This window comes from Lepisosteus platostomus, chromosome 22, assembly GCF_059453375.1.
Source record: "Lepisosteus platostomus isolate fLepPlt1 chromosome 22, fLepPlt1.hap1, whole genome shotgun sequence".
Classification (NCBI taxonomy): domain Eukaryota; kingdom Metazoa; phylum Chordata; class Actinopteri; order Semionotiformes; family Lepisosteidae; genus Lepisosteus; species Lepisosteus platostomus.
Window position 1 is genome coordinate 13814170 of NC_142632.1, and position 25170 is coordinate 13839339.

Consider the following 25170-nt stretch of genomic DNA (forward strand, 5'->3'; position numbering starts at 1 on the left):
GTTATTCTCTTGTTTGTTTTTTGACTTCCCAGCAGGATGTCCCCTGACGTACCTGTCACTTTTCTGGGGGGGTGCGGGTCTGGGGCTCACCCCTGCCACCCCGCCACCACTCCTCGCTCCGTTTTGTTAAAGCTGGGCTTGTGGGCCATCGTGTCCTGACACTGGTCCTGTCTGAAGATCCAGGACGTTTGTTTAAAAAAAAGATCAATCACAGCAGCAGACTATTATGTTGCTTGTGCATGGGAGAGGAGAAATCGAAAAGTTCGTTAGAACTCACAGCACTCAGCCCGTCTTCCAAAACTTGCACAGAAAAAAGAAAACGTACAAAAATGCCAATTTGAGTCAGGATAAGTTGTCTGTTTCCTCTATTGTTTTATATATATATATTTAAAAAAAAACTTAATTAATTTTCATGTCAAGTTTGTGTTTTGGCAGTGCAGTACCCTTTGGTTGTGCATATTACTGTTTGTGAGGGTTTTGCTTTGGGGCTGGTGGGGGGGCTGTTATGCAACTCCACTTGATTACTGCGATGTGTTGTTGTGATGGAACTGATTTCTGACTGATTTGTTTCAGAGAGAAATCTGGTGATAATTTTACAAGAAGCTTGCTTAATTGATTCATCTGTAATGTAGAAATGTAGTCCTTTGCTGTATTAAGAATCAAGGACCCGTCATGGCTTATTTAACTGGTAGAAGAAAGTTCTGTTTCCTTCCCTGCCTATAGAATTCAGTTCAAGTAATATAATAGTCTGCTGCTATGAATGATTGAATTTTAAGCTATGAACATTAAGGTATGGTCTTCATTTTGGTGAAAAAAACATTATTCTTGCAGATGGTGGTGGTTGGCCATTAATTCAGTTCCATAAAATGGGGACTCCTTAATCCTTTGCAAAAGCCCTGTTGCTACAGTTAGTAAAATGCAGACAGCTACAATATTTTACAGGGTTTTGACCTTCTGCTTTCTATTCCTGTCTTTCCCCAGAAACATTAACAATGATTTGAAGATTACTGGGGTTCCAATAGGTTCAGCCTTTTGTGGTGTGAAAATTATTGCTTGAATGCCAAGTTTTACTTCCATGCATCAGCTCATTTATTGTTCTCAGTTTGCTCTGTTATATTAAATGGATTCCACCCGAAAAACCTATAAAATATTACTTCATAACACAAACTCTCTCCTGCCTCATCCCAGTTCAATATTTATAGGACTGGAAAGCTGTTTTTCATTAGCAGGGACTATTGTAAAGTATTTGATATGCAGGTGTTGGGAGTTTCTCTTCTGTTGCTGTTTGAGTGGCAGCCACTGAATCATTTTATGGGGACAGCTTATAAAACTTTTTACATTTTCAGAAGAGTTTTTTTTCCAGCAGGGAAGAAGGCGATCCTTGATTCTCTATATAAATCCCAAATAAACATTTTAGAGCATGAAGGCATAAAATCTTCTTTACATAACATACACTATTGATGACCAAAGTGTACGCTGAACATAATATGCTGATATCATTACTGGAGTCATCTGCTGTAATTATTACAGTTATTCCAGTATTAATTTGCAACTTATTACACAAGAAGAATAATCAATTTTTGTTTGTATGTTTTTAAAAAGTAAAATGGCATCATAAAATTTTGGCATCAATTTGATTAATTGATCATTAATGATTGACTATGATGCACCCTAGCGCCTGTTATTTAAGCTCTAAATTGACTAATTTGTGAGAGTTGGTGATTCAATGTATTTAATGCCAGGCTTGGTGTAAATCAAGAATGAAAAACACAGGAAGCAACCAGTAAGTGTTATTCATCAAAAGATCAGCACCTTTTTGCCTTCATTGGGTTGGGAGCCACAGTACTTAATCCCAAAAAACTGTCTCCCTCTTTCTGGGCTGTTGACAGCTGGAAATGTCTAATTTGGCAAAATGTTGCTGTCAAATGCAGCCCGTCAGTGACCTCACCAAGATCGATGGCCGTGCCCAGGAGCAGTGGTCTGGACAGGAGTGTCTCACTGCTAGGACTCCACGTGCCATGAATGACAGCAGCCTGACTGCAGAGCACCGCGTCGATCAGGTTCTGCGACCTCAAGCGCTGCCCTTCCCACGATTTCACCCTGACATGACAACATGACAGCATTCCCACGGGACGCTGCAGATCCTCATGCTGCCTGTGAAACAACAGCTTTCTTCCAAGAGAATGTCGCAGTTCTGCCCTGCTTGTCCTCAGTTGCCATACGTGAGCCCAGATGAGTATTTGTAGGATGACGTGTGGCCTTTAGGGCTCAGAGACCAGTGACCAGGCACACGTTCTGGCTGTAAATGAGGAATGGGACTGAGTCCCACAAGACAGCATCCGCAGCCTTGCGTGAAGTGTGCTTCACAGATGTAAATCTTGCTCCCAGCTGTGACCGTGTACACTATTAGCATTTGACGTCCACTGTAGACACCCTGTTGATTGCAAGTGATAATCGGCATATGTCAGCGCACCTGCTACAAAACAAGCATGTGATTTTCCTGATACTGTACCTTTCTAGCACTGTTGCAGTTTTACATCTCATTTGATGGTCGGCATATATTATAATGTATTTTATTTCCATCCTGGAGAGTTCTGTGCAGAGTCGGCCTGTAGCCAATTCAGCTATATTTGACAGTGGGCAGATCTGTTCTCAGTTAAATCATTTAAGTCTGACCTCTTATGCCACCCTCTGAGGGAAGACCGGATAAAAAGAACAGAAGAGACTGTGAGAGAGCACATCTTTCAACAAACCAAGAGACGAGAATCTTTCCTGATCTTCTGAATCCTAAAAAAAGACGGCACCTTAGACCTTCAGAGAGGAAATGTTTCATATCTGTTGGCAATACTGATTTCCTATCCACAGGCTAACATGTCCTTATTTAGTGATGCATTAATTAGGTTCCCAGTTTTTTAAAATTTATTTATGATTTAGTTCTGAGTGGGTTCTTTTATTCCTTCTCTCTTTTTTTATGCGGCTTTTGTTCTTGAGTGACAGGAAGAGTTCTGTTTTTTCTGTGTCTGTGAAAGGCAGGACCTGTAACTGCAGGACTGTAAATAATTGTAAATGATTTGTTTGATGTGTATTTGTGATGTATTGTAATAAAGACCTGTAACTTTTAAGCTTGCCTCCTGGTAATTACTTTGTAACCACACTGTACCGCAGAACAAAAGAAAAGACCTTCCACATATTCCCTGACGACAGGGGGTGTATAATTGTTAATATTTATAAATTTGCTTGCAAAGCAAGCTCTTGTCAGGAACTTATATGGATAAGATTTTTACCTGCCTTAATTCAATTATTCATACTCTCTAACTCATTACATTGTTATTAAGCAGTAAAAGCTCAAAATATTTAAGGTGTTTAGTACCATGTACATTTTTACACTTTTTTTCAGTCCATTTTAATCAGGTCCTGCTAATTTTCAATGGACCCATGTTGGTAACAAAAGACTAATTATATTGCTTCTTTTCCCATTCATGTATTGTGTCATTGCTGTGCAGCTTGTGCAGTAGTACAGATTGTTTTGAATCTGATGTCATCATTGAATAGATTAAGAATTTCTCCTGCCGGTATATTTTGACAGCTCTAAAATGGCTCAGAAGTAGTTTACAACCCGATGTCAAAATGACAGGGAATGGCTTGTTTATTTTGCTGTGCTGTATTTCAGGAGCATTAAAACAAAAGTACAGCAGGACCTTTTCTGATTTCACTGCAGTGCAAACAAGAAAAAAAAAAGCCCTTACTCTAAAAATCTATTTCCTTTGTTGTGACACATAACAGCAGAATAAAGGATGAGATTACATCTTGGAATATAGTAAATGTCTGTGTGTGCGCGTGGCTTTAATGTGAGATGTTGCCTTCTGTGTGCAATATACTTAAGTAGCTTCTTAATTAAACAGTTATTACTTTCGTAATCTGTGTGAAATCAGTATTTGACCATTGGCTTTTTGTTTTAGTGTGTATTGCATGCTGAACAGTCAGACATTGTAAGGAGCTAATTAAAGTCAGACTATTTTTTAAAGCTCCAGGTTGTTTGATCCTACTTCTTTTTACCAATTCCAAACCCAAGATGGCACAATTCTTTCATGTCTGATTTCTTATTTTTTTTTTCTCTTTTGCCCTGTAGTATTTCTCCTTAATGGATAGAAATTTGTCTTGACCAATATTTTTCAACAGTGATCTGTGCACTCAGTGGAGTCTTTTTGAACAAAATTAGTATAATAAGCTGTATTCTATTAGAGTAGCTTAACATGTCTTACTGAATATAGTGAGCTATGCATAAGTTTACCCATGGTAAGGTAAGGGCTGTTCTGTGTGAGTACTTGTGAAGGTTCCAGGAGATATTAAATGCTAATTAAATCTTGAAGGAATTGTTTGTGCCTGACATAGAAATGATGGAAACTCCAGTAAACAAGCTTTTGTACCCTATGGTGTAATATTGATATTATTTTTTGAAAAGAGTGTCAGTCTCCGAGCTCAATATTTACGGCAGGTTGATAGCAGACAAGAATGCTTTCTAGTATGAAGTATGCCCAGATTACTGAACTAGAAAGAGACGTACACATGAATATATGAATGCTGAGACGAAATCCCTCATTATTGTGTTTCCACGGCCTCTTTTCATCTTGCAAACCTTGTCTCAGTTTTCAATTTCTGATCTTTTTTGAACGATCTCTCATCATCATTAGCTGGCTCTCTGCTGTGAAATGGCACATTACTAGTCATTTTGCATTTTCCACCCTCAGCTCCTTTCTGCGTTCCCCAATGCAATTATGTTTATGAGAGTGTAACCTTCTTTCTTCTAATGGGGCGGGGACTGGGGTTGGTGGGGGGTGGGGTGGGGTGGGGGCAGTTCCGTGGTATAATTGTGCTAGAAATTAGACAGTGGTGGGGAGAAGCCAAGTGAAGACACGAGGGCATTCATACAGCACTGAAAGAACTCCATTCTTTTCTTTTCTCCGCTTATTTAAAAACTGAAGAAAAACTTCCTGATTCTGCATGCCTCCCTATGTACATTTTAATTAAATCCCCCGGTCAGGCGTAAATTTTTGGTCCCTCCTGATTTTTTTTTTAATCTGTCACTCGGCCCGCCGGAACACAAGGAAGACGCTTAATGACGCTTGTATTAGTTGCATAATTCCCTCATGCATGTAATACATTTGCCATTATCTCCGTAGTCAGAATTCTAATCACTCCAGGGACCCCGGTCCACCGGCTGAAATATATTGTTCGATTCGCCGTACAAGCGAGGAGCAACCTGCTTCATCAAAGGTCGGGGACAGCCTAATGAAGAGCCGGAGATCAAAACCAAGATCAAAACTCTTCGCTGGGAGTTGGGAAGACAGGCTTCATAGCTGGGAATAAATAGCTCTTCTCCCAGAAGCTCTGCTGTGGGATGGGATTCTGTTAATCAGTGATAGTTTCAGCGAGGCCCAGAAAAACCGTGCCATCTTGCTGGATGTCAGCCAGCTGAAACAAGGTCCTTGAAATCATTAATTCTTGGTATATTGCAGAAATATGAGTGGTTGTTTAACTGTTTAAATGTCTGTTCCTGCCTTCAATCAAACTACAATACAGTGACGATACTCTGTTGCGAATTTACAGCCAATTTGCTTGCAATCAGACCATTGAGTGGGCCCTCTCCAGTGTGAGCCCAGCCGATTGGACTGGGCCCGGTAGGACCTGGTGCACCTCCCAGGCGCTCGAATGGCTCAGGAGGTGCCAGCCAGTTGGTACCACCCAGCCCAATCATTGTCTTTCATTGCGTAGCAGGTATCACCCTCCCCCAATCCGTGGTCTAATCACGAACAGGTCCTGTGCAAATCAGATGTGAAGTAGGAGCTTTCCTTTCACACTGTGAAAAAAGCGCCCTCTTTTGCTGCATCGTCCTCTCTCTAAAAAAAAAACAACAGTTTTGTGTTAGCACCTTTATCGTTGTGCTTCCAAACTCGGTCACGTAAGGGGAAAATTGTCGTGCGAGAGCTGGGTCTGGGATTGACCGTTGTGATGTCGGGCCTGCACGGTCTGTAGAGTGACGCCTGATCTTCTTGTTGTTTCAGACCAGTGCCGTGCTGTGCTCTGGTGGCTGTGCGCTCCTGGCAGTGAGCTCACTGGTGGCGATCATCACGGTGTTCCTCCCCAGCGGAGTGTGTGAGAGGAGGGCCTGCACGCTGGCAGGATATATGCAGACAACAGCAGGTTAGTGTACAGGCCTTACCTGGGCTTACCTGGGCAGATTCACCAGCCTGTATAACATTTCTCTCCTGCATGCTCTCTAACCCCCTGTATTTCTCGCATCTTCTAAGTTACTAATGCAATATGCATGAGTGCCTCTTACTGTAAGTTCTTAATAAAGAGCCCTGACCAGAGGAAACCAGTTTGTACATTTTAAGTATTTTTTTCCTCAAAGCATCTACTTGCTCTTTCCCTGAAGATGAATCTCCACTGTCTGGTACCCAATGTTCCCTCTGTCTACACTCTTTCTAGAAAAAAAATACCTTACATCTGACATCTTAATACCATGTGAGCAACCGAGAAACCACTCCAGTACAGAGCGCACTGTGTTTTGATACCAGGAATTAATATCTGGATTTCAGACACTGGTGGTTCATTAATTCATTTCACAAAATGCACTTTGCTGCAGAATCTCATACTTCTGAAATGAGATTCTGTTTCTGGTTTTATCAGGCATCTTTTTTTTCCCTTCAGGATATTTTTGGCAGAAGCTGACAAATTGTATCTTTTAGTTTTTTAACTGGTGGTATACTGAGAGCTTGTTACCATATTTGGTTAAAAGGTGGATGTTTTGCTAGTTTGCACTGACTTTGCTGTGTTCTGTTGCCAATCTTTTGCATGAATTTATTATTCAAGAACAATTGTGAAAAGGTAAATATGATAAGAAATCATTCAGAAATGCAGAAATTCTGAACTTACAGTATATTAAGTGAAGATTTATAGAAACCCATGATTACATTGAATGGTTTATAAAGAATATTATTAATAACTGACCTCACACAAACAAGAATATACACCTGTGAAGCAAATTAGTGTATGTTGAAAAGGATGCTAATATGAAAAGATAAAAACCACTTATCTCAGCTTAAAAAACTTTTGAGCTAATGCAATTTCAAGGTAATTCACGAGAAAGGCTGAGTAGTGTTCTGCTGAGACGTGACAAAAATTAATAAGGGTTTGTTTTCTTTTCCTAAGAGCTGTATATAATCATTACATCTACAAAAATAATAAAAAAGGAAATCATACTGGTCTGCTCATAACCCCAAAAAATACATTTTTGTGATTTTGATAGAAAACACCGTTATCTCGTAGTTCTAAAGTGTTACTATTAAACTGTATTGCTATTATTGTTTCTGCCTTGCAGTATTAAAGTATCACTATTCAGTACTATTACTATGACTACCTTGCAGTATTAGAATAAAAAAACAGAATATATTTCTTTTAAATCCCAGAAGCAAATAACCTGCTTGGCAACAGAGGTTGCTAGGATCACGTGGCAGTTGGAATTAGGCTATACCAGAAGAACGATTTAGTGTGTGTTGTAAAAAGAAAATTATATGTCTTTAATGCAGGTCAGTGGTTCAGAGAGTCTGCGGCTTTCTTTAATAAGACCCTGCATTCAGTTAATAGCAAAGTGTCACTGTAAACATTACACAGCAGCAATTTTCAAATTTAATGTTCCTTGCACCATCAAGTAATAGACAAATTGATTTAGTGCAGTGTATTTAAAATCCTAATTATGGACATCATTTAAATAGAATTGTATGCAGGTCTGAAATATCCCCTTCCTTTAATTAAAACAAAATAAGGTCATGGGGTAAGTAAAAGGAAGTTGTTTATGTGCCTTGGCGTCTTCAAAACACAAATGTTGAAATTCCCTAAGGGTATGTACTGTACATGGAGAATTACCAGTTCACTGAAGTGAGGACTTTATTAAAATAAATGAAAGCTGGACTGGCATTCTCATGTCCACTCCCCTTCCTTTATTAAGACAAAAGGCTCGGTTCTAAAATAGCTCTCATTTCAGAAAACAAACAGTGTAGTCATTGCTTTACAGTGCAAACATAAAAACAATGTCTTTAATAACTCTTTCTAGACTACAGCAAGTAGTATGAGTACACCAGGTACAATGCCAGGTTCAGATACCTGCAGTATGTGCATTAATATACATGGCTGTGAAAATGTCTTAGACAATTTGCACTGTTCTGCTCTTTTCACCCAGCAATTTCTTTATCATTCATAGAAATAAAAATCTATGGCTGTCTTTTCCAGAAATTTTGTATTATAGTACAGACAATAGGCTTTTAACCGTATTGCTGTGTAGAGAGGAATAAATGAGGTTCATGATGAGGAACACTTGACAACAAGACAATTAGAGTGGACTGGTAAATGTGATGGATGGTTGACTATAGCGCTTCATTTTGGCTGCTCACATGTAGTTTGTCTTTAGTTGTAGTAATCAAGTTTTTGAAGATTCTGCTCAATGTGAATTTTCGATTGCTAAATGACAAACATTTTTTCTTGTGTTAATAACTGTCAAAACCTGTTACAATAGAAAATACTAATGGAAGCTTTGGGTAAACTTGATGATCATTACATGCATACAGTATGTTGTTACTCTTCATTATCTAAGATAAGATATCTTATTAAGATAATAGGATATTGTTGCTCCTCATTATCATTATCAAAGATATCTCATTTAGACTTCTGCCAGTGTCTGTTGCACTGTATGTTGAAAAGGTTTTTGCCTACTGAAAGAAAACACTGTTTCAGTCGGTGTTTCCAACCTGTTTGCAATACTTGAACTAAACCGGGTTTGATTTTACCACTTATGAAAAACCTGAGCAGTGAGCTAAATTGGATTTCTTGTTCTAAACCTACAGTAGCAAGCAAAAGTTAACCACAGAGGGCCCAGAGGTATTGCAGTAAGTAAATAAGGGAAAATGCATCTTAAACCCATATTGACAAATTAAAATTTATGAAGACACTTGACTTGCCTCTTGGTCTGTTTAAAATTGAAGTTAAGTACATGAAGTGGTTCCTTAAATATAATTTCAGTCCTGTTGCATGTTGATTTGGACTAAGGTGTTTCAAGTTGGTTGATAAAAGTCTGCGACCATAAGTAAGTATTTTCCAGGTCATGTTCTCCAAACAGCTTCAAAGCAGTCGTTGTTAACTGCCTAACATTGCAAACTCCCCTCTGCATGTCCTGAACCCAGGACCCAAGAGCTAAGGCTGTCTGTACTGGATGCTGTCTCTGTACAGTGCTGCCTGTGTCACGGGCGTCGTTGCTAATTAAGCTGAGGGGCTTCAGCACACCCAGTCTGCAAGAGAGGCTCTGGCACAAAACACAAAAGGGCAGATTTTTCCCCAGGATTTCCTTATCACTCAGACATTTACAGAGTAATGATATTTTGCCTCCTCAATAAACCTGCTGGTAATTCTGAGCAAAGTCATGTCTGTTTGCTAATTGATTCCCAGAGGGTATCTTGTAGATGAAAGTAGTAGCTGCTGTCAGGATGGTGGTGCTTCTGCATTTTGGTTCGACATTTCATTCACAAATAACTGATCTTTGAAGTGTAAGAGGAAACAGAAAGATCCTATTGCTAAAGCCGATAAATCTGTTTTTTTAATTTCATTTTTTTTCATGCGTGCTTGCTTTGTAGTTACAGGCCAGTGGAAGCAGTGCATTCATACTGTGTGTCTAGTGGAACAATTTGATGTTAAGTTCATTGAAGCAGATGAGCCCTCTGTAAAACTGCCATCTCTGTGCAACTAAAATAGCCCTCCTATAAAAGCTGGATGATAAACATCTATACATATTTCATATTTGGATGTTAACCCTTTCAAAACTCAGTTTGTGGTGGCCTCAGGAAAAGATGGTGGATAATCTTATACAGATAAACTGGATCTGTGTTTCATTTTCAGTGTCATTCTTTGACATGCTAGCTATCATGACTGTGAAAAAAAAGTAATATAAACAATAAGTAATATAGGAGATTCATAATTCTGATGGCTTAGTTGAACCTTCTTTAATCTTCAGGTGCTGTTTTCTATGATTTCCTATTTGCCAAATATTTTGAAAACAATGTTTTCAATAATGAATCCCCCCCAAAAAGAACAGGTCTTCTTTCTGCTACGTTTTGAAGTTGAAGACTAGAATCCTTTGTTGTAGGAAATCATTTCATATTATTCAATTCACTGTCACTAAGTCTGCACTTACTGCACTACTTGGACATAATATATTGCATACACCCTGGACACATAGCAGCTCTATTCATATTGAGTTTTGTCTGAGTTTATCTTATTAAATTTCTTTTGCTCTATTATTATGTAACCTTATTTTGTAACTTTAATTTTGTGATTTTTATCCCCCTGGTGAGCTCATAGAAAAGATATTTCATTTCCAGCAACTACTGCTGCATGCAGTATTGTTGTGCATTTGATACATAAACTTTGATTGATTGTTTGATTGAATAGAACCAATCAAGAGGGATAATGAATAAGGATAAGCCAGCAGCCATATCACTCTGCAACTCACAAATGGCAACCCACTGAAGCTAAGCAGGTGTGAGCCTGTTCAGTACCTGGTCAGTACCTAGATGGGAGACCTCCTGGGCAAAATTAAGGTTGCTGCTGGAAGAGGTGTTAGTGGGACCAGCAGGGGGTGCTCACCCTGCGATCCATGTGGGTCCTAATGCCCCAGTATAGTGACGGGGACACTATATTGTAAGCAGGCACCGTCCTTCGGATGAGACATAAAACCGAGGTCCTGACTATCTGTGGTCATTAAAAATCCCAGGGCATTTCTCGAAAAGAGTAGGGGTGTAACCCTGGCGTCCTGGCCAAATTTCCCATTGGTCCTTACCAATTGTGGCCTCCTAATAATCCCCATCTATGAATTGGCTTCATTACTCTGCTCTCCTCCCCCACTGAGAGCTGGTGTCTGGGGAGAGTACTGGTGCACTATGGCTGCCGTCACATCATCCAGGTGGGGCTGCACATTGGTGATGATGGAGGGGTGTCCAGCAAAGCGCTATATAAGTGTAAGCAATTATTATTATAAAACAAAATAACACAATTCCAGAATGTTGTGATACAAGAGTGATCATGAGAGATATAGAACAGCCTACCTTTGAGATTATCTTTGCTGGTGGAGGATATGTAATGATAGAGCTTCAGAATTTGGTTATCCTGTAAAATATAAAAATACAACAACGTTTCTTGTACGTGCACTGAAAATATTCCTTTTGTAATCTGGAAGCTGAGTCTTGTTTTTTTTCCTTGTCTTAGAACTAATTTAAAAAAAATTATAGTGGCCTGATCAGCGAAAGTAGTCACACTGGAGCTGAGCGGTGCAGTTGCTTTTGGACTTGATTGCTGTAGTTACTAGTTTAGGTGCCCGAAACCTAATTCAAATTATAAATGTACCTAAAACACAACCCAAAGAGCACTTACCTGTATGTCACAGTATTAATCCCTTCAGAATTTGTAGGTTTTCCTCAGTATTTTGGTATGGGTGTGAAGGTTCATTTATTTCTATGCAATCTATTATATTTTTCATAAGCATGGCGAACGACAGTAATTCATTTCTGCACATCCACTTATTTTGCCAGGAGCGGACTGATTTTCAGCTCCAAATAATGCATTGTCGAAGATTTGAACGAGATAGACTTGCCTGCTTCCCTGCAAACACATTGGTCACGATGCATGTATCAGACTCGAAATAGATTGTCAACTCCACTGTTTGATCTCCGTTTCTTTTGATGTCATGCTTATAATCGGTGCCTGTACAGTACTCCAGATACACTATCACATATATTCTGTTAATTGGCCATCCAAGCATTTAAAGTGGCAGTAATTTACTGGGCACGCTTTCCAGGATGTGTTCTTTTTATCCCTGACTGTTTTAATCCTATGAAAATTTAGGACTACCTAGCTCTTGTTGCAAGACTGACTCAGATATTGATTAAATCATCTTTCAGGGGGATGATTTTGAAGGCTGAGTTTTGCGCAGAGATAAAGCCAATAAACATGTGTAAAGTATTTAATAGTGGATATAACATGTTAAAAGTGGTGGGAATTGTAAAGGGTTTCTTTATTAGCTGTGTTTTTACTTGATATCCGCCCAGTTTGAATAAATAAAGAGCAGACGTCTGTGACACCGCCTCAGTCATTGGCCTTCACAGACATGCTCTTTTGATCTGTTAGCTTGTTAGTTCAATGAGGCTTTTGGTTAGGTCATTACGATGGTCTGTCGTGTGTGTGTGCCTCATGGAGCAGGACTGGGAACGCTTGCTTTAGAACACCAATCCCAACCATCATCCCAGTGGCGCTCGGCCTCTTGGATAATCCCGCCCGTGACCCAGGCTGGAATCTGGGGGTTTTGGGCCATGGAGCTCAGTAGTTGAGCCACCTGGGAGCATCCAAGGTGTGGCCCCAATTAGGTCCTCTTCTAATATACATATCTGACAAATTCTGCCATTCAGAAAATTTTACTTTGGAGCAATGTTAATACCACTGTCATATTTCTTTTCTCGGAAAAAAATCCCATCACTTTTAACTCTCCACATTATTTGCCTATGCTTGCAGGCATGTAGCATAATTAATGCTTGTACATTTGGATGCCTTCTGAATTTAGGCTTTCTGATGGTTCTGATTGCAGTTTGTGAATGTGGTGTTTCAATGCACACTCCCGATTTGTGGCTTGGACACTGTTAATCATGAGAGGCCCATAGTATGTAAATCTGCGAGTGCATCTATTTTTATACACTGTAGAACATGCAGTAAAGCACAGACAAAAAAAGCTGAATCTGCAAATACATCATCAGCCTATCATCCTTGATAGAAATAACCATTCGGTACTTTGGAGTTATTGCAGCCATACATAATCTTAGGCACCGGCGCTGTCACATTTCCTGTAGTAGCCCAGCTTCCTGCGTTTTAAAGGGATGGTCTTTTTTATAACAATTTGAAAAAGCTGGGATGACCTTCTGTCCAGTATACAGTAATTGCACTTTTTTATCTGGAAAAACTTGGCATCTGAAAAGATCTGAAGTAAAGATGGGTTCCCATCTCCCCCCTCCCTCACCAAAAGCCCATCACACACTTTGTACTATAGACATTCATATTGCATGAGTGCTGCTCCTCTGAAGGCTCAGAGCTTTGCCAAGTTGCAGACATGCTTTGTGTGAGTAATGACTCACTTGGCTCAATTACCTCCTGCTTCAGGGAGTTTTTGTATTGGAAAGCACCATATCTATTATCCAGCCTGGTCTCAGACCCTTCACAATGATGACTTTAGGGTTGCTGTCACGGAGCCTTTAGTTAAGCCTGATATTGTGATATACACTGATGGTGGATATTATTTTGGGAGAAAAAAAACAGCTCATGTGATTGCTGTAATATTAATCATTTCATGGAAAGGTAACCTGATTGATGGCTACAATACCTTTTTTGAAGTTTGGTCTAATTACTTGCTAGAGCAAGCCGTTATTTCCTGTTCGTGCTACTTTAAGGGAAACTAGAAAGCCTATGAGTTGTAGACTCTCACAAAGGTTAAATTAAACTTTTTTTTTATTTTTGATGAACTCCAAGATCATTGTTATCTTGAAATGACAGCCCCAAATGTTTTCTTGTGATTTATATTATTATATCTTATCATAAAATGTACTGTATATCATATAATAAAATGTAATTTCATTGGTTTGAAGTTATGTGTATTTTGTTTGCATTAGCAACCTAAATAAGTTCAGCATTTTGAATTTGTATCTCCACACTTAAACGCTGTTTATTTTAATGACTGGCAAATCTTTGACTAATTTAATTCTCATTCCTAAGTGGTAGTGGAATGTGAGCTAATTATAATTAATGAACAATCTGCAGCGAGGTGATTTTTTGGTCACAAAGAGTTAATACTAAAATACATTTGCAGGGATTTCGCTTTATAGTGGGGAAAAAAATGACTTTACAAATTACAGTGCTTGCCAGCTGCTGTCTCTTTAGTTTCAGAATATTTGAATTCAAATGTTCTGTAATTATACAGTAAAATAGATAGAAACTCTTTGTCACAGACAAATGAACAAAAAGCATTCCTGTTTCCTACATTAAAGAACCTATGCTATGGTTTTGGTGGAGATTTGAGTCCAGGAAAGGTTTGCCATTGAGGTTAAATATATCGTTTGTGGACAGTGCTGTTTATTTTCAGCTACCTTAACTTCTTTGTGAAGGTCCCTTGCTGAACTTTTTTTCTGATAATGAAATCCCATGGCCTTTGTGTGTTGAGTGTGGTACAGCCGTTCCTTATTTCCAGATTGCTGTTAGTGATGGCTCTGCAGAAAGGACAGTGAGATACTGGCCTCACGTATTTTGGAGCAGTACAGTCTAGCTTGCAGTCTCGCTGGTGAGGGCGTGAGTGAAAGACACTCATTGTTGGAGTCTGTCGTAGGCATGCTGGCAGTGGTATGCGTTATTTGGCGTCTGCCTTGATGAGATTGAAGTCGTGAAAGATGACTGACAGGTAATATGAGCTGCTGAAACGATAAGGCTGCTACATTAATGTGGGCTATAATTTTAAATGATGATGACGGGGAGCCGAGCCATTTCTCTCTGCACGCAGCGCGAGGAGGCCTTGCTTTGACAAGATAGAGGTCGGTACAGGTGTGCCGAAGACGTGCCCCTTTTCCATTTCTGTCTGTTCGAGTCTCTGTCCGCCTTCAGAAACAATGCATGCATGTGGGCCACTCAAGTGGAGGCCTCGAAGGAAGTGGTAGTTCTAGCCTTGGTGTTCTGTTTCATTAATTCTATATCTTTTTGCATTGGAACATACACAAATGTGTATGTGTGTGGACACAAATCTGTATGTAATACAAAGATATTTCGGCTGTGGAGCCTTTCTTCTCTTTCCAGCCTGGAATAAACCTTTACTTGTTCCTTTGCAGCCTACACATGCTGACGCAGATCCCTACTTGAACTATTTTTTTTAGTGTTCCCTCTCACCTGTGTGGAGGACTTCCAACACAATCAGAGCTCAGGATTCTGTAGAAATAGGGTGAAAAAAAGGAGGACAGTTGACAGAGCAGGCTTTGTTTGTGAGTCACTTTATTTCACTACCTAGCCAAGCGGGTGCATTGGCTGACATCGGAAAGCCCTAAGTCGTTCAAATAGGGAGCTGCAAAGGAACAAGTAAAGGTTTATTCCAGGCTGGAAAGAGAAACAAACAAACAACATTTTGTCTGCCGAAACATGCTTTTTCTCCTTACCTTAAGAACCGGTCCAGTCCACTTAGATCATCACACTAACTTCATAAATCACCACCCCCTCTCCCTCCTCATCCTCTTGACTGTTTTCAAAATTAGATCAATAGTTTGACCGATGATGCCAGACGGTCATGATCAGCAACAAGGAGAACTGAGTCACTCTGCCGGTTGTCTTCTGGAAATGAACACTTTCTTAAACTTAGCTTGCCATAAATGCACACAGCATTGTTTCGGCAGAATGGAGAAGCATGGCAATGTGGGGGAAAACAAACCTTAAGGATTTTGTCCCTGGCTACTGTCTGTGAGACATTTAAATGTTATTGCTTAGTTTCTTAGCCAGGTTTGACTTTGTACCCACATCAGGGAAAGGTCACACTGAGGTCACACAACTCTTCTGTTGCTTTCCATGAGGGCTCACCAGAATAATAGACGGCTCTCGTGTTGCATGTTAATATAAAATGACCAAAATGAAAGGGTTACTCATTTCTGAAGCAGGGATTACTGAGATATGCATTATAGTGCTGTGTGCATTTATATTGCAGTTACATTTCTATATTTGGTTTTATACTATAAAGGGAATTTTACTCCACCACAATGAAAAATTTGTTTTTAATAATGAATAATATTAAGTCCTTTATTAAAATGGGTGTATTTGATGTATACAAAATACAGCTGTGATGAAATGGAGCCAGTTCTTGCCAGTTTTTTTGTCATGGGTGTGGACACACTGTGGGAAAAATAAACTTGCTCTTTCTGGGGAGTGTTCATTTAAAAAGGCCTCTCTCTGTAATACAAGACAGCCGTCATACATACATACTGTACGACATTAACACTTCAGCTACGGTTCCCATGGTTTTGAATGAGAGTATTCTCTGTGGGAGTGTGATGTCTATGCCATGCCTTGATACACTCCTTTCCAGGACATACACCAGCAGGTACTGGCAGCTGTGAGCTGTGTTAACACACAGGTAATTCAAGAGAAATAAACCATTGGGATTTTGCTTCAGTGTTTCGAAACAAAATATTCCTTGGAAATCTTTCTCCTGCTTTGCTTGATTTTTCATAATCCACAATAAAAAGGCTGCACTAAGAACATCAAGACTTGACTTGTCTGGCCTGTTTTCCCCCTGTTCTTAATACAGCGCAGGTGCCTTTTCAAGGCACTTAAAAAAGAAAAGAATTCATCATAACCTTGATGTGCCTATTTGTCTTATTTGGCTATTGGTGTAAGAGGAACCTTAGCTCATGTTGTGCACTGGAACTCTGTAGATTCCAAGGAGATTCAACATTGTGAATAAAACTGAAATGCTTCACTGTACAGCACAGTATGCGGCTATGCCGAAGCACAGTCAGGGCACACAGAAAGGTCAAAAAGCCTATGCAGAAGAGATGCTCCCTATAAGGGACAAACAGACATGCAGACTTCCACGCAGGGAGGGTGCAGAATTTGATGTGCATAAGCAGGGAGACAAACACCTGTTATATTTTGTACAGAAACCACGTGTGACATTTAAACTGTTTGCATTCCGTTGTCTTGCACATGGAAATCTGTAAATGCTATTCCTAAGGCTTCACTAAACACCCATTCAGGGTAACACCAGAGATGAACCCAGGCTTTACTGAGATTATAAAAACCCTTTGAGAATGATTGATTGTAGAGCATTACTGGAAGATGCATTTTGTGTGTGTTGTGTGTTCTCTGGAAAACGGCCTTTATTGTAACAAAACTCATTTCAAACCTTCGCTGATCTGCACTGTGATGTTTTTTAACACCTTCGGGAGCAATACAACCCAACTCGGTTTCCAGTCAGATCTGTGCGTGCCCCCGGAATAACTGCCTGGCTGGGGATATATTTTATAATGCAAGCCCATTAATAGGAACAATACCATCTTAGTGGTCTTGGGCCTTGATGACACTCTAAATCCTGCACAGTGATCACACTCTTGGCAAGTCTTGGGAACTGATTAGTCTGTTTCACAGTGTAGCACAGTTGTTTTTGGCTGTAGGTTAGCTTGAGTTGCACTTTAATTATAAAGTGAAGGTGAAGATTAGATGAGTAATGGAATCCTGCTGTCTTTCTTGTTTATCGCACGTGCATTTGTGTTGGTTGAGTGCCATTGTCTGCTTTTTCAATCTGAGACTGCTTTAGTTCAGGCAGTATCGAAGATGTCTCTATATTTCCTTATATAAGAGTTTTTACTTTTCCCTTTAGTCCTACTCATTGAACTCATCAAGACTGCACCAAATTTAATGCCAGAATCAATTTAATTTCACATAAGCACTCTCAAATACACCTATATAATTAATTAAAGTATAATATCACTAGCATTCTTCCAGTGGTCTTGTATTATTTATAAATAGCATGTATGGCCTTTCTTTGGAAGAAGAATTCAGTATGTCATGGCTGGGAAGTGTTCAATGCGTGCTCAAGTTCCAGCACTTTGAAAGGTCAGTATCCCATTAGCTTTGTCTTATTAAGAGGAAGGGGTCTCTCTGCTCAGCACACAGAAGAGCCTGCCTGCTCCTGTCCTCTTGTGATCCATGTATATTTGTGCTCCCCATCAGGCTCAATGACAGTGTTTTTTTCAATCTCGAGAGCACAGCTGGTGATCTATGGCCAAGAAGGGACTGTTAACTCATGGAATACTAATCCCAGGGTTTTGTGGGTGGTCACGTTTACAGGGATGAATTGCATGTCAGGAATCACAGAAGGTGGAGGGATAATTGAAGATTGCCGCCATAATTCTTCCTTTCTTCTCAATACGATTACTGCTGTCTGGGTGACAGGAGTTGCCGCCTCCCTGCAGCCCCGACATCACCTTCCCCGAATATTATTTACTGCAGGTGAAAACTGTCTGACCTCCCTCCCCACTCAAGGTCTCTTGGCTTGGCTGCTTATGTCTGAGGCCTGCGTGGGTTGACTGCTTCTGTCTGAGGCCTGAGGTCTGAAGGATGTGGAGTCCAGGATATCATAGCTGCTCTGAGTGAAAGCTGCCCACTGGAAGATGCAGAAGGAACGGGTGCGATTGATTTAACAGGGACTGGATTCCCATTTTGGGATGCATTTATTAAGGAAACGGGAAGCTTGGCCGCAGTTAAAGATGTAATGTAAAGAAGCACTGTGTTGTATTTCAGTGTACACCGGAGACCAGAGGAAAACATTTTTTCAGGTTTCTGAAATCACCACCCCCACTCCCTCCTCATCCTCTTGACTGATTTCAAAATAAGATCAATAGTTTGACCGATGATGCCAGACAGTCATGATCAGCAACTAGGAGAACTGAGTCACTCTGCCGGTTGTCTTCTGGAAATGAAGGTTGTTTTGACAGAATCAAGTGGCATAATAATGTGGGAGAAAACAAACCTTAAGGATGTTGTCCCTGGCTCCTGTCTGTGAGACATTCAAATGTTATTGCTTAGCGTTTCCTAGCCAGGTTTAGCTTTGTAGCTTTGGCTTTGTTTTCTTTTGCATGTGTTTCTTGGCCTCCGCTTGAGATATAGAGATTTCTGCAGTGACTTCAGTGATGTCAGTGAGGGATATGCTTCCCTTCCAATCAGTGCTGACCCTCTGTAAGGCATTGCTGGTCTTGCAGCCTATCAAACGATGAGTGGCGCCGTGGGCAAGCGGGTTACTGGAGCTTATCTGCACTTCCTCACTTCCCCTTAACATACAGTTGGCAAGTGAGAACCTATTGCAGATTGCAAGTTTATATACGATTTTTTATGTTTCTTCTCTTCTAGAAGTTTTACTTTGTTATAATCATAGGTGTTTCAAATACTGTACCTTTGTTTTCTATCACTATGTGAGTTTACTCCAAAAGCACACATTCGTCTTTAAAAGCAATAGATAAAAAATCATTTAAAAAACTTTAAGGCATGACCAGTGTTCCTTTTAATATGCAGTTATAGCAAACGCATACCATAGGTACTGTTTTTACTGTATGTCAGACTAACCAGTAAATAATTAGTTTAGCTAGGGAATTAGTAAATAGTAATTGTGCCATGCCCTATTAAGTTTCGAGTATTAAAAAAATAAGAAATAAGCTACCTAATTGTAAAAATGTATATTTTGAATGGTGCTGTTGTTTTGTAGTAGGGGAAAATAAAGCTGTCCAAAAAAGAAACTTTTAATTTGATACTTCTAATCCTTGCTACATTGGATTGCTTCTGGCAAAAACTGTTTCCGTGCTCTTTGATGATAAAGTACAACTCCCACATAACCCGAAAAGCCAGCTCTGCTCTGTGAAAGCAGCTTAAATCTGTCACCACCAGAAGACATGGGGGGCTGCTTATGATTCTACACATCTGAACACTTTAAAATGAAAATGACACTTTGCTCCTTTCTCCAGTGTTTTTCATACATCATTTACAATATAGATACACAATAATCTCATGTTGGCGTAGAGATTAGGAAGGGCAGCTTTCCTAATGAAATATTTGGATTTTAATGCTTTTTCTGCAAGATGCATCAGGGAGCTTTCTGCTTTGCAGGCTGAGTTTGCATGTGGGTTTGCTCCTTGGCACAGTACAACTTGAAATTACTTTCCAGTAGAAGGATGTGTGGACCTCTCTTGTAACTCTGGATCTTTTATGAAACCTTTGGAATCCTCATCAGCGTGTGTGAGAGTTGAAATATAGTATATGCCAATGTTTTTTTTTCTGGACTCCCTGATAAAATTGGTTTCACATCCATTCTGGCAAAAGGCATATTCTGTGATAAACAGCCCCACCCTTATGTGCTTTCCGGAAGAACCAGAATGTTCTGCTCAACATTTGCTGTTGTTTTTAGATCTACTTGCCCGAGGGTCATATTTAATTTTGTTTTTTTTCCTGATTTCCTGATTTTTCTTTTCTGGTGGTTTCTCTCTTCACTATTGTGTAGATACTCACGGGATCAGAAAACTTCTTTTAATCTTTCATCTATGAGCACTGCACGGCAGGCACCGAGTTTCTGCTTGAGGTCCTCTGAGATCCTCATGTTGCAAAGAGCTCATTAGAGATCGTGTTTGTACACACCACCATGTGTCACAACACTGTTACCGTGGCAGCGTGAATTTATTTCCGCCCAGCCTCGTTTATTTATTCAAATAAGATCTTGGAGCCGTTCTCACGTTGTTTGCCTTCCAGATTAAATAAACCATCTATTCACCCATTTTCCACCCACCTCTTCTAGTTCTGAGTCTGTCCTGGCAAGAAACAGTTGAAATGCAGAGTACAGCCTGGACAGGACTCCAGTCCACCGCAGGGCAGACAGACACAAACACAGAACAGCACACATTCATACCAGGGCCAGTTTTCCCAGAGGCCAGTTACCCTACCAGTATGTTTTTGGACTGTGGAAGGAAACTGGAATACCTGGTGGAAATCCACCTGATCATGGGGAGAACATGCGAACTCCACGCAGACAGCACACTTGTTCCAGAATTGAACTTATGCCTCGCCCGTTAAATTGTGGGGGAATGTAAAACAGTCCTTTTCAGAAATTAGTAGTGCATATTGATTTCCCACTAAAGCCATCCAGACTAGGAAGATATTTGTGAAAATTCTCCAAAGGAAATCCATTTCAATGTAACAGGAAGTTGCCCTGAAAATATTACTTTTAACGTTAGTGTCAAAATAATAGACAAGTCCAAAATAAACAGCGCACATTTATACAGTACCATAAAAACTTGATTTAACTTGACTCCCAGTAACATTAATGACTGGGCACAATTCCACTTTATTTATTTTTTTGCTCACACACTGATAGTTAAATTCTGTTAGGGTTTACTTTCTAAGGGACAGATTGTGAAGAGGTGTGAAATTTTCTATAAAAAATGAACTGTATTACTTGTACCTCAGTTGTTTGGAAGTGAAACTGATGTGGCTAAATGATTTCATGAGTATTTATCGCTCTCATTTATTGATTTAAAAAAGCAACAATTGTCAAAGATTAATAATGCTTATGTTACAATTCCTGCTGCCAACTCCCTTTACACAGTGCAATAATAACTTTAAAAAGAGAAAATTAATTAACCTTTTCTTCAAATCTTATGCGGCATCTGTGTACAACTACTGTCCTTGTACAGCACATGAAAAATAATGACTGAAGCAAGTTTTTTAATTTAAAATCAAACATTTTTCATTGTGACATGCTGAATTTATTTGAAACTACATTCAAACAATTACCACAAAATCCCTTTATATAAAATCCCTTTTTACTTTTTTGGCTCCCTTAATATGGGTCTTCAGAAGAGTGCCATGAATAAACCAAATGTATTTAGATGGTTTTGAAAATTGTAAATACAATTGGATTTATCCTACCAAATGTGGCCAGAAATATCTACAAACTAATGTCTCAATAAAAACTCAGAATCGTAGTTTATGTCAACGTCAAATCAGGTTTTATATTTTCAGAATTTAGTATATATATTTTTTTCTATTTATAAAATTGACCTACAAAGAAGATTCTTGAGAGAGGCAAAGAATTCTCTGAATTACTCTTGAATCTCAATTTGCTAGACCAAAAGTTCAAAATATACATCTGCCACTGAATACTCAAAGAGATCACTGGAACTAAAACCAATCTGCCAGATGTTTTGCTCCAGTGGCGTCCCAGTGAAAGGTGGCACTAGAGGAATTATTTTAATTTATGGTGCTGTCACTGGGGAAAGAATAATTATTTGACGAAAGGTAACGTGAGCTGTTCCAATTCACAAGTCCTTGATTCCCTCTGGAATTCAGCGCCTTTTACTTTGTTTCTGCACAGCAGTTTCCTTTTGATGGCAACGGTGTGGTATAACAGCAGTGATTATAATGACAACAACAATAAAAATAATAATAATTGCTTACACTTCTATAGCGCTTTTCAGGTAAAGGGGATTCCCCTCCATCACCACCAGTGTGCAGCACCACACATCAGCTATTAGCGGGGAGGGGAACAGAGTGATGGAGCCAGTTCAGTGATGGGGATTATTAGGAGGCTATAATCCATAAAGGCCAGAGGGAAATTTGGACTTGACCTTTTCTGCTTTGTGAGTTACTCCCCATAAGTAAGAACATCTATAGTGGAGGACCAAGTCATCTAACAAAACCAGGAATTCTGTCATTGTTCTTATTGGACACATCAAAATGACACAAAGTGACAGTGACTGTCACAGCTGTTTCTTTATTCAGCAGTCGTCCCTTCTTTTTTTTACTTCCACCAAAACCTGCTGTGCTAATCTCAAGAACGTTTAAGTTTCCAGAACTTTAAACTTAGCTTTCCAGCCAAGGTATTGTCCAGGTGAGACCTACTGTAAGTTTCCAAAAGGATATTTATTAATTGGAGAGTGTTTAGTTCATTTGAGCTTTTGATGGCTGTACACCGTAATATGTGCCATTTCTATTTTTATTGTTGCAATAAAAAATTACAGCTGTGATTAACAAGGATATCGATATACTAATGCTTGATCCAGTTACTACTGCATATCAGAGAGTATAACGATGTTGTCAGTGCTTGTATGTGGTTTGTGTGACCCATGGCTATCACTAAGACACAATCAAACATCCTTTTAAAAGTTGTAAATTATGCTACAATCATTCATACTGGGATATTTATTTTATATAACATAACATACTGAACTCTGTTTCCCTGTACAGAATGGACATTTTTCTAATTCAGTACCCAAAACTGGTATAATATTTTTAGATCTTTCTTTCAGATCCTTTTAAATCATATTTTATGTTTCATCCATCGGTGTATCTTTTTTTACTGCCTTTGCAGGGCATGCCATGGCCTTCACCACAGGCACATTTATACTGTGTTTTTGATGCATGAAAAGAGGTGTTCTGTTACACAGCCCTGGGCTTTACAGTCTTCAGAGCCCTGAGGGTGCAGTGGTGATAGAGGGGGAAACGTCTTCAGGAGGTTATGGGTTATGAGGATAAGGAATGAAAAACACACAGTACTGTTTGTGCAGCGGGGTGTGCAGTATGTGGTAGGAGAATCGATTCATAGCTATCGCCTTTGTTGCCTCAGTAGAGCCAGAACAATAAAACAAGGAAGTTTTAGTTTACATTTTAACTTCCACAAGCCTTCACTGATCAAGCTGTTTCTCGTTTCCAGGAAAATAGGTATCATTTGTGTATTTTGTCATCCTCTTGACCAAACATCCTCTACCCAGCCTGTGTGTTGGGTAGTGATTGGCCATGAAGGTTATACTGTAGAGTGGGCCATGTGTTGGCGTGACAGTTGAGATACATTTGTTGTTATCACTCTGTTTCTGTCAGCAGGCTAGTACGGCAGTAGCATAATCACGGTGTCGCATGATCTTATCCGCAAGACTGGGCCTGGTCAGTACTGGGATAGGAGACCTCCAGGGAAAATCGTGTTCCTGCTGTGAGTGGTGTCGGTGGACTAGAATTTCCAAACCAATACCCCAGTGCCATGTTAAGGCAGGGGCTCCCAGAAGGGGAATCCAGCAGGTTTTCTGTGTGTCTTTACATTGTCTATAAGTGAAGTATGTGGAGATGGCTAGATTGGTCCACTTATACTTTAATTTGATCCATTTAATACTTCTCCCGGGTGAAGCACAGTTTACAATTTAAGTCACAGAAAACCTGCTTGACTCCATTTGTCATGTCTCTGGGGGTAAATGGGCATGAAGACTGGAAGAGTATGGACGTGTTTACTGTTTTGGTACACTCTTACTGAGTGGGGCTGGACATGGTTAGAGTATAAAAGGAGTGATTTAACGAGCTGGTGCAGTAAGTCTTATTCAGATACTCACCTTAATGATTAATCATTGTGTGGATAAAGTAGACCGGGTAAAGGACTTGTTTTTGTCTATTTCTTTTTCAGTTTTATCTGCACAAACTTAAATTTCTGTATTAATTTTGCTGCTGTGCTCATCTGTGTTGTCATCTGTTGTTCTCGTGTTATTTCTGATTTTGCCTCATCACCTTGTTCTCGCTGGAAAATAAAACTACCAACCTGTTTTGTCCAACAGCCTCGGCATCTGACTTATGATTCCTGCTGAGAATTCACTTTCATGTCTTTTACAATGTAAAAGCTCGGTAAAGAGTAGCTCTTAGAAGAGACCTGAGGGTTGTGGCGGTTTGTGTTTTACTTTGTCGAGATGACATGAGATGTGTCCTATTGATGTTTGGAAAAACCATGTCTGTGGGGGATTTAGTAATTGGAGCTGCTGTTGCTCTCAGCATAGTTCACAATGTACTGTAGTGGTGTAGAATTCTCCCACAGAAGAGTGGCTGAATGAAACACTTAGCTGGACATGTTGTTATAGCTAATTAGGCATCAAATTAGTGTATCTCCATCCACTCTCCAACTGCTTTGTCCAAATCAAGGATGCAAGAAAGCTGGGGCCTATCCCAGCAAGCAATGGGCGCAAGGCAGGGTACACCCTGGACAGGACACCAGTCCATTGCAGAGCACACAGACACAAACACTCACAAACTCACACTCGCACCCACACCAGGGCCGATTTTGCCAGAAGACGATTTACCTACTAGCTTGTCTTTGGACAGTGGGAGGAAACCGGAATACCTGGCAAAAACGCACGCAAATTCCACACAGACAACACCCCAGGTCTGGAATCGAACCCAGGGCCCCAGCTCTGTGAGGCAGCAATGCTAACCAGTGCGTCACTGTGCCATCCATTGGTGTACTCTTAACACCTTTATTGTCTTAATGTACAGTACATCCTTGACCACAGCAGATCTGAAAGATTTGTGCTAACGATCCCTTCCGTTTTCTGAAGGGCTTTGCTCACAATTCAGAGTGCACGTGCCTGCAGGCAGAGCAGATGTGCGCTTGTGCATCAGGTGTGAGCCTGCCAGTTCTCCGTTGTTTTCAGGAGCAGTAGCTGGCCAGGCACTTAATTCTCTTCAGTGGGAAGTCTGCTCGAGTCAGCT

The 25170-nt window shown here is 39.9% G+C and overlaps 1 protein-coding gene across 1 annotated transcript in view; it reads left to right on the top strand.

The window, feature by feature from the left end:
- Positions 1-25170, top strand: part of lhfpl7 (LHFPL tetraspan subfamily member 7) — a 99406-nt gene that overhangs the window by 26521 nt on the left and 47715 nt on the right. The window contains exon 2 of the mRNA XM_088616413.1: positions 6063-6201. Coding sequence (XP_088472539.1) covers positions 6063-6201 — 139 coding nt within the window. The remainder of the gene's footprint in view (positions 1-6062; positions 6202-25170) is intronic.